Raw genomic sequence first — 9,969 nt, 5'->3', positions numbered from 1 at the left:
ACAAGAGTATTAGTGCAGGCAAACATACTTACCTCTTGTATTGAGATGTCAAATAGCCTACTGCAAAGCACATAAAAAGAGGGATAATAAGCATCACAATAAATGGGGTATTTTTCTTTAAAGCTTATCCAGCTAGGTAATCAGCTTGTTGGTTTTGTTCTCTACTAATGTACTTCAAGGTAACTACGATGATGTAACCTTTTATGAGCAAAAACATTGCGGGTCTGATATGCCACCCAATTGACAGAATCATCATATCTTCAGAGTTGATACCTTGTACAACAGAAATATTATCAGAGAGAATCATAGAAAGTCTTGATCTGGGTTGCATCAAGACTTGATTGCTAAGAGAACTCCTTGTGGTTCAACATCGGTTGGAGGCAGCGTATGATAAGTGATTGCCTGAATACTAATTAACATGGAAGGAGTTCGCGGGGCTGCTGAGATGAATGGAATGATGAACATGAAATATTTAAGTCTGCAGTTTTCTCTTGGCTAACTGCTTTCAGATTAATTAGAAAAAGCATCCAACAACGTGGGAACCAAATCAAACTTATGTCTTCATAAATGACAGATTCTCGGTGTTCATATAGCTTTTCAGTGGTTCTAAATCCTCGATTAAGTGTGTGCTCTTATCTAGTTTATACTGAACCACAAGAAACTAATGTCTTCATAAATGACAGATTTGAGCACGACTTCCTTTGCTAATCCTCGATTAATTATGTATTAATAATGCTACGGTCCTTGCATTGGGGCACCTATTATGGTGTTCCATATAAGGTTACTAAGATTAAAGACTTGTTAATTCCTAAAGCCACACTTAGATTTAGTTCTCGTCACTTCATTTCAGAACCTATCATTTGCCCCACAATCTACTCAAATAATTACCCATTCCTCATCTAACTGTAAATGCAGACCTTATAACTTCCTGCCCTACAAACTGTGGTGGCAACCAAAAGATTTGGCCAGATTCAGTGTCAAACATGTAGCATAATCCGGTTGACAACAAATGATATTTTTCAGGAGAAACTGAATGAGTACTCACTTACAAATACGGGTGTCGGAGCTATGCACAGGATAGCGCACAGAGTGATGCCGGGATACCACACAGCGAAGAGATCTTTCTGGTGGGAACATCAAAAGCTGACCATAACTGATTAAATTGGAGCTTGAACTGGTATTTGTTTATTTCATCCTCTTGGAATGGCATACCTACAAGTGCAAGTAAATATTTGTTTCCTTTGAAACTGCGATATCAATACATTTCTATTGCTGAATATACCATACCACATGAGTCATTTTATTTCTGAAATTTAGCATGCCATTTTTATAATACTTAGATAAGGATACTTCGGTATTGCTGAATATAACATACCAGATCAGTCATTTTTATTGCCGAAGTATTATGCAAATAAGATATCGTTTTTGAGATGCGCAAATCAGGTTATTTAGATATATGCCAACTGTATCTGAATTAGAATGTAATAAAACCTAAATCTTTTACACATGAATCACAAAACTTAAATCGTTCAGTTCCCTACAAAATCTTACACAGAATAAAATGCTGACAATCATACACATGCCACCAAAATGAGATTAGACGAAGCTTAGTTTTGTGGTGTGCAAATAATTCACTGGACAATAGAATGCATGAACTTTTATTGTCCAAGGTTACAATGTGGGCGGCTGCAGCAGGTAACGCCATGAATAAGAAGCCTTGGAGAGGCTCCCGACCTGAACTGGAAGAACCTACTGCCAAATCGATCCAGGTTGAGAGCACGGCGCTGCAGTTCCAACCCCATGCCTCTCCTCGGTGGAGGTCGACCGCGGGCTGAAGGGCCGAGGCACGAAGTCGCAGGAGAAGAAAAGAGAGGGGCAGGAAGGTGACTAAGAGGATTAGCTGCGCCGCCGGCCGCCGCGAGATCGCGGCTTGGTCTCCGGCTTCAGTGTCCAGATCCTTGTCAAAAGGATCATTATCACCTGCAGGTGATGGATTTGGAGAAGAGGAGGGAGAGAAAATTAAGCTCACAGACGCAGCAGGATTTGGAAGGGAGGATGGAGGCGAGGAGAACCGAAAACGAATCTACTCCCTACAGTTGGTCGGTTGCGAACCGACTAACTGAAGAACCGCCATCGAGAAGGCAGAAGAGTCTCACAAAGGCATAGACAGGTAGGCCCAGGCCCAGCGATAGCGACCTGTGGATTCACCAGAAACACTGCCAACCCTGGGAGCTTAGAGCTCTTGGCCTGCGGCACGCGGAAAATAAGATTAGATGAGATCGTGCGGAGAAACCTAGTCAAACAGCAAGTCTGAAGTGGCTTATGCATGATGCTCACGTGGATGGATGGATGGATCTTCTGTCAAGCCTATGCTTCAATACGTACGCGCCACTTCGGCCTTGGTTCTTAGCTAATAGTTTGAGCTTGGCCCGTGAGAGGTCAGCTAGCTATGGCAGGATTACGCCGCTTTATTCTGCTAATATATATGGCCGGAGTGTATGCTAATACTTCTATTAGTCCCAGGGGGGGTGGCCACCGTTCCCCCCCCCCTCCTGGATCCGCCTGGGTGTCATGCATGTCACATACAATGTAGTTCATCTCGAACTAATGAAATGATGTTAATAAAAAGATGACAAGTAGACACTCATAAAAGATTACTAGGGTTTGTTGTGAGTTTTCAGTTTTGACACACCGGCCAACCCCCAGTACCGTGCGGCAGCTCACGCGGCCTAGTTGTGGCTGCACAAGAAGTCAAGGATTATAGCAGAGCATGATCCATGTGTTTTCTTTAAACAGAGCCTTTTTTGCCTCATCCATTAACTAAGAAAAGAGTTTTTATTTAATTTACGGAAAACTAGATAGGAGTCACACTGTTCTTGCGGTGCCTTTGCTGGCAATGACGTGGTCTTGAACGCCCCACCCTCGCCGCAAGTTGTCATCCTGAGGACAAGGACAGAGTCAGATACTTGGATGCGAGCGGTTCTTCTCAAGCATGAGGTGTTCGTCTTTCCTCCGCCGATACCGGAGTGGTGGGGCGTAAGCGAGTAATCCGGGTGCGTTCTTGGGGAGTTGCCCCCCTTGTGGCAACGAAACAATTTTGAAAGATGTTGTAAACTTGGCCGCTTGGTCTTTGTTCTATAATATATAAATACACCTTCATAATTTTTTTACTAAAATCTGGACAAAAACCATTACAAACTTGACTGCGAAAGGCAACCAAGTCCAACCTCATGAGACAAGAGGGCTACCCAACACATGAGGACACACGGGCCACAGACACAACACACACTTTCAACACAAAGCTCGTATCACACGTGCCCCCATAGATCGGTGGAAATGGGACAAAACACATGGGCAAAGGCAACGACACAAGCACGACCAAGATGGCCATCAAAGACATTGAAAGTCATCCCTCAAGCAACCGTGGATGCCTTCCTTGTAGCACCACTCTTCTTGTTCCTACACTTACTTGATCCACCTTTGTTGCTCTTATCTTTGACGGCCTTTTATTTAGGAAACAGCCCAGATACATGTGTTTGATTCACAAGAAAAGAACCGTAGCGGGACATTTGGTTCCTAAATGACATCTTCGAATATGACCCTGGAGATGTGGCTATCAATTGTTTCAGGAGAGCAATGGGCGACGTAGTAGAAGCTCTTCACCACATGGAGAAACGTCTGCCTAGCGAGTTGGCTGACAGTGCCGCCGCCGCTCTGAAGAACGCATTGGACCAGTTCTCTCATCTCCAGATCTACCTGATGGCTGGAATCCTCCAATATACTCTCTCCATCCTGCTGATTGATTAATTACTGAATATTCTCTTCTGGTAAATATATAGCTAGCTAGATCGATCACAGGGACAATATGTATGTACACAATGTACCTGAGCGCTATGTTTGCCAAGTTTCCGGCAGATTGAAGATGTGAGATGCTCAAGCCGAGAAAGGTCTGGTTCTTCCAGATAAGGATACCTTCCGGAGCACATCTCGACTGTGCGAACAATCAGTAGCGCTGCATTCCCTTCACAGTCCTTGCTAGTCCACGCCATGAGCCACTGCCTCCACTTCAGCAGGGAAGAAACACATTATCCAGTGTCAGATGTACCCAGATGCAGTTCCAATATATATCTTAGATGTCACTCTGCTTGTCCAAACATTTATATTTTTTTACTGAGGCTGTGTTCCTCTTTGCTATGCAGGGACAGGGTATAACCCTGTTTGGTGTATCGATTTGATGCATACTATTAAGTTAGTATAATAAAATTCCTTTGATCGAAAAACGTACTGTTTCACAAAGGTTGTTGGCAGAAGCATCGTCAAACGCAAGGAGGCTGATGTGCTCATGAAGGGCATTCAGTAGGCTGCTCTTTGTTGCATCCTTGGCTCCCCTGCATAAATATTTTCAATTCTTTTCTCTAATTAAATATAAAAAAATGTGCGCTGTAGGGAAACCTGCTTAAAAAATAGGGATGCAGCAAACGACGAACCTTTGTGTGTTGGTGCGACGGTCACCAGTTAGTTTAGCAATGAAGCCTTCCCTGGTGCTGTCGGCGGAGGCGCTACCTCGCAAGTGAGAGGAGACGGCATCAGCGAGCACGGCCGTGCGAGCCCATCCTAGGCGCTCTGTTGCTCGATCCGGCTCGAAGATGCTGGCGGCAGCAAGGAAGTAAGCTTGGAGCACACTCTTCGGAGACACAGCAAGGTTTTTCCGATTGCACCACCTGTATTCATGCACTTGTATGTTAGGAAATTTGGAGTCAAGTTAACGATGACAAGAATAAGCCAGAGGGGAGGAGATCGATTATCACTCTTGTAGGCCATGCAACTCAAGTCGGCAGAGTCTCTGGAAACTGCCGAAATCAGCTTTAGCTGCCTCAAGTAACAGGTCGTTACTGATCAGAAACATCCTGCACCATTTTTTTCCGGTAAGAAAATATATCTATCTATCTATTATATACTAAAAGCAATGTACGGATATAAAAAAGAGCCATCACGTTTATCCACATACGCTTAAAATATATGCTTCATCCTTCTTAATTTTACTGGTTGAGATTTAAAATGTTAAAATTGTCACGTACAAACCTGTCACGGACATACACATCATATGTGAGCATGTCCGCACTATAAAAGTAAAAGGAAAAAAAACATGTTTTGTAAATAAAAATTTGTCGTGTCAAATCTAAATTTTTGGCATATAATGTACATAGATAGGACTCTAGCTGGTCCGTTAAGAAAACTAACTGCATATCCTTGCCTATAGCACAAAAGTGACAAGGTATTATGTGTACTAAAATTATGGTGTACAAACTTTTGTTTCAATTTTATAATTTATAATTCCTTAAGATTAAAGAGAATCTGCCATTGTAATCATCAAATTATTTATGTGTGTTTTTAATTATCATGTGAATCAATTAGTTTTCCTAGACTATTGGGGTGCTATATTTATGCTACTAGTATGGAAGTAGTTGAATACCATGCTCTAAAAATACCATGGTAGCTTTAATTGGAACACTTGCCTGTAGAGGACCTTTGCGATCCACACATCACCGCTGCCGCCATATTGCTCCAGATACATCCTTGTCTCGATACGTGGCAAACTAGCTCTCCAGGGCAAGTCCAGTACATACCCAATCTGCTTGTGTTAACACACAAATATTAAGGTGCTGCTTTGAATGGATAGCGGCCCGCCACTAGTATTTAGCTCAAAGTTGAACTAAGTATATCGGGCCACACTACTTTTACACCCATTTTCAGAGGGATCTCCAAATATTAATACACATCAATTTGGGCTATGTATGTACGTGCCCTCTCCATGCACAAGAAGATTTAATACCTCGCCCGGCAAGTCTTTGGGAATCAGCCATTTGTCTTTTAAGTTGTTGGAGGCTCGCCTGTTGACAAGGAATTCACGGCTATAGGTCTCCGACCATTGGAGATCATCCTCGCCTGGGAAGGCAACTTGGGAAGCACGGTAAAGGCTGAACATAGCCGTCACAGACTGGTTCGCCTCCCCTGCAAAGCAATAGAACTTTCCATCCTTCTCGAAATGCTTGAACACGCCTGCATATGCATGTTGCCGTCACAAAAGGCAGGGATGGTGTTTTGCTCCATGGTGAATTTGCACCCCGGACAATCACTAGAGTACTGTCTTAAAAATTAGAGAATTATTTTACATAGTTTATGTTTTAGCATCTATGTGACTGCAAATGTGGACATAAATATGTTTAAATGTTTCCAAATTTGTTTGATAATTATAACAGCACTTTTGCACCGAGTGAAACTTTGAATTTCTGCTTCTTAGCGCTAAAGGAGAAAAAACACTTGCTGTCAGAAAAACTCACGTGAAGAGACATGGTAACCGTGTAGCCGGAGAAGACGGAACCCCATGGCAGTGTCGTCAATATCACTAACTGAATTATCCCTTGTAAAACACAATCCTTCGTCGCTCCAGTGTCTGTTAAAAGCTTGAGAGTACAAAAAATATGACAATGATGTTCAAATATTTTGTTTGACTACAGTTACAAAATTGTCATTAACATACCTGAATACATATTCCAAGCATTCAGTGATTTCACTTGTAAAGTACCTTGATATTCCCAGCCGCATCAACCGATCCACTACCCATAAGTGCTCGTACAAATCAACGGGATAGATACAAGGTACTGAAAGAGCAATGATGAATCAACATAAGTAGGATGCAAGAGAAACTTCGTCGCTGTGGGTACTTGCTTCTGTTGGAGACTAATTGAGAACTCCATTAGATATATATTGAAATGCAATATGATCTGCTGGATATAGTTAACGGCTTCATAATATCCATTATGTATTTTTTTGAAAGGAAGGCAAAATATTTTCCTTAATTCATTTAATAAGAAGGTTAGAGTGGTCTTAATCCCAAAGGCTACAACGCACCCTCAACAAAAAAAAGGCCTAAACTCCCGGCAAAGATCCAAGATCTTGCCTCCAACTTGATACAAACAAACAAAGCCAGGTCAACACTCCTTTACCTCCCCCTTTGAACTTGTTAATGACTCCGTCAAGAAACTCGAGGCATTTCTTGTCACCAGTTTTCATAAGAGCATAAGCAGTGGGTGCAGGACATGACATAATTGATCCATCGGGACACTGTAGCTTAAGTAGCCTCTTCCAGTCTAGGCCTTTCATTCCCTCGATGCTGAAAAGCAAAGTTGTGGGTTCATCGTGCAATAGATCTTTAGGGAACCTGCAAATATGTAAGTTAGTCAGAGTTCTATTTTGTATGTCTCAGTGTGTCTGCAACTCTACATTGATCGAAGGATGCACAAACTTGATATAATTCTTGGAAGTGGACTAGTAAGTCATTTGTTTCTAGATAAAGTTAATTGTGGCATCAAATTAGTCCTATTAATTATAGTTGTATGTTTATACACCTGGCGAGCTTTAGGTCTCTCTTGGCAAATATAGCTTGAAGTGCAGGGTCATCACAAGGCACATCGAGGCCTAAGTCAATCGCCATGTCTAGCAGTTGGGGGAAGGTTATCTCAAAGCCACCTAACATCCAATCATCTAACTCATTGTCCTCTAGCCTCCACAAATTTTCTCGAATAAAAGACAAACCTACAATTAATAAAGTTGATTCCCTTAGGATAAACTTCAAAAATATTAATCGAAAACCGGAAAAAACAAGTATATACAGTGGCATGTACCTTTTTCCCACTTGTCCTTGTGGATGTTCCATGACTTAAGTGCGATAACACAGGCCAAGGTGTTGATCATACGGTCGTGGACTAAAAAGAAGGCTTGGTCGCCCCATGAACCATCAGGTAGTTGATTTTGAATGATCCAGTTGATGCTCGAGGGAAACTGCGGGCCGTGGTCTCCGTCCATCTTCTTTACAAGAGCGACCCATGCAGTATCATATGCTGAAATGTTGATCTCACCATCCCCTATTGATCTGAGCATGGCTCTGATGTCATTGATTTGTGGCGTCTCCTTATTCTCATCATTTTGGTAGATGTTGTGCTGAATATTTATATTATTGATGTTCATATAGATACATTAGTACTTGTAACCATTATTTCTCGTGCAACTTGCTAAAAAGACCATAATAAAAAAATAAAGTAAAATTTCTACACAACCGCAGGCAAACTTGACAGAGGTTGTTTTATACGCACCTTCTGAACTTGTATCTCCCCTAGTTGTTTGAGTGATGCTTCCGGTGCCTCTACGTTTGATACCCTCATGATACACCCTATATAAGTCCAGAAACATTGAGTGATGTAACATGTGGATGTGGTCTTTGATTAAACAAAGAAATGTCTTCCTTTATATGCATGCTCTATATATAGGTCAACGATTCCGCAATTACTACGGCAATTGAAAAGGAACAAAAGCTAGTGACGGGCTATGTGTCGCAACAGAGAAATTATTTTTTTGGCACAAACAGAAGACGAAGACAAGAAATACTTGTCGCATGATTTTGTTACCACTCAATTGAAGCATAGGCATATGAACCAATTGCATCTTGTGTTATCATTAGAACACAGATTCTGGTAAGTGGTTTCATAATTATTATTTTTTGTCAAAGTCAACTCACAGTTCAAATTAAAATTGTGAAACCACTATTTTACACCAGAAACACATATTCTACTAGAAAAACAAGCTAAGATAGGTTCATACGCCTTGAATCGCGCGCTGTAGAACATATGACCATATAACTCATGGGTAGCTATTTATAACATATGGCCATATGACACATGGGTGCTTAGCTAGCTACCCATGCGGGTAGCAGCGGGTCTTTTCCTATGTGTCATATAGAGTAAATTGCACAAACGCACACACGCCTATTAGGGCTGGAGTTACGAATATCCCCTTTTATAGACTTTTTAACGAAAACACCAACTATTGTGCCTTGTTGTAATTTGTAAAGATACCCCAAATCTACATAGATTTGCACATATAATGTTTGCCAATTTTTATCTCATGCATGACAGGCCGGTAGCTCGCGCTCAACTATTTTCCAGTTTACTCATTACATTAAGATGAAAATTTCGTAACAGACGTCTCATGAGTTAGGAGAATTACCATGTCGTCGACCTCCAGCTCCAGCATGCTGTAGGCACATGGTAGGTTGTCGCCATTGCTCCGCTTCCGGCCGGAGCAGGGAAACATGGACGAGCGAAGCCTGCATCGCACGCGGCTTGTCCCTCTTTTTTCTTTCCTTAACTGAAGATCGATGTATTTGTGGTTAGCTGCTGAATAAGCACCAATGTATGATCAGTATTTATACAAGAACGACAGGGCCGGCCAGCTACTGATCATACATACTGATGAGCGTGGTTAGCTACTAATCAAGTATTATTAGCGTTACTAATTGTATATCCTGATAGGCGTCTTTTTTTTAGAAGAAGGTGCCAAAATATGGGATCAAAACATCGCCGATGTCTTTCCATGTTGTTGGATTCCCTCGTTCTTCTGATGACAAAGGTTGTCTGGTACGGAGCACAACACTTCATCTCATACGGTTGAAAATGTCCGTTGCTATTAGTCAGTAGTTGATGATGGGACAAAGGGCGGCTAGCCCTCTGGGATGAGGTATCATAATACACTTGATTAGGTTAGGTGGGGGTGGGTTGTGCTGTTCACATCGGAAGAATATATAATTAAAAAAGATTTAATAGCTAGCACCTAGCTAAGAACTAAATTCGTACGCACTTAAGAGCATCTCTAACAGTAACAGTAAAACTGGCCGAAACCGAAAAATTCAAGCGTAAATACGGGTTGAGACCGAAACTGGGCGAGAACGGAGCCCGAATTCGCGTCATGGCCCGTACAATGAGTTCGGGGGCCCGATAAACTCGGCGGCCGCTCCGTATTAAAAGGGGCCGCGGAGGGGAGTTCGGTTTCCAAACCCTGCTCCACTCCGCCGCTTCCACTCCCTCCGTCGCCGCCTGCTTCTGCTTCGGCGAGCAATCCAGCTCGCAGCAGCCA

At 42.2% G+C, this 9,969-nt stretch overlaps 1 protein-coding gene across 1 annotated transcript; it reads right to left on the bottom strand.

Moving 5' to 3' along the window:
- Positions 1–3,576: 3,576 nt before the first annotated feature.
- LOC124656526 (syn-copalyl diphosphate synthase, chloroplastic-like) lies at positions 3,577–9,150 on the bottom strand. Its single transcript, XM_047195251.1, has 13 exons — positions 9,064–9,150; positions 7,686–8,001; positions 7,410–7,596; positions 7,008–7,222; positions 6,542–6,662; positions 6,342–6,454; positions 5,834–6,060; positions 5,517–5,632; positions 4,809–4,907; positions 4,481–4,721; positions 4,286–4,366; positions 3,885–4,064; positions 3,577–3,792 (listed from the first exon to the last, which is right to left on the bottom strand). Exons 1-13 carry the CDS (start codon positions 9,148–9,150, stop codon positions 3,577–3,579), a joined length of 2,199 nt encoding a protein of 732 aa, XP_047051207.1.
- Positions 9,151–9,969: the final 819 nt, after the last annotated feature.

The sequence above is a fragment of the Lolium rigidum genome, chromosome 5 (genome assembly GCF_022539505.1).
Source record: "Lolium rigidum isolate FL_2022 chromosome 5, APGP_CSIRO_Lrig_0.1, whole genome shotgun sequence".
NCBI lineage: Eukaryota > Viridiplantae > Streptophyta > Magnoliopsida > Poales > Poaceae > Lolium > Lolium rigidum.
The sequence above is the reverse complement of the archived record's forward strand: the minus strand, read 5'-3'. Positions and strand labels throughout refer to the sequence as shown.

Excerpts from the sequence above, each read along its gene's own strand:
- LOC124656526 (XM_047195251.1), bottom strand. The coding sequence starts at position 9,150 with ATGTTTCCCTGCTCCGGCCGGAAGCGGAGCAATGGCGACAACCTACCA. Across the intron at positions 7,223-7,409 it reads AGAGACCTAAAGCTCGCCAG|GTTCCCTAAAGATCTATTGC; the intron begins GTGTATAAACAT and ends ACATATTTGCAG. Across the intron at positions 6,663-7,007 it reads TAACAAGTTCAAAGGGGGAG|TACCTTGTATCTATCCCGTT; the intron begins GTAAAGGAGTGT and ends TTGCTCTTTCAG.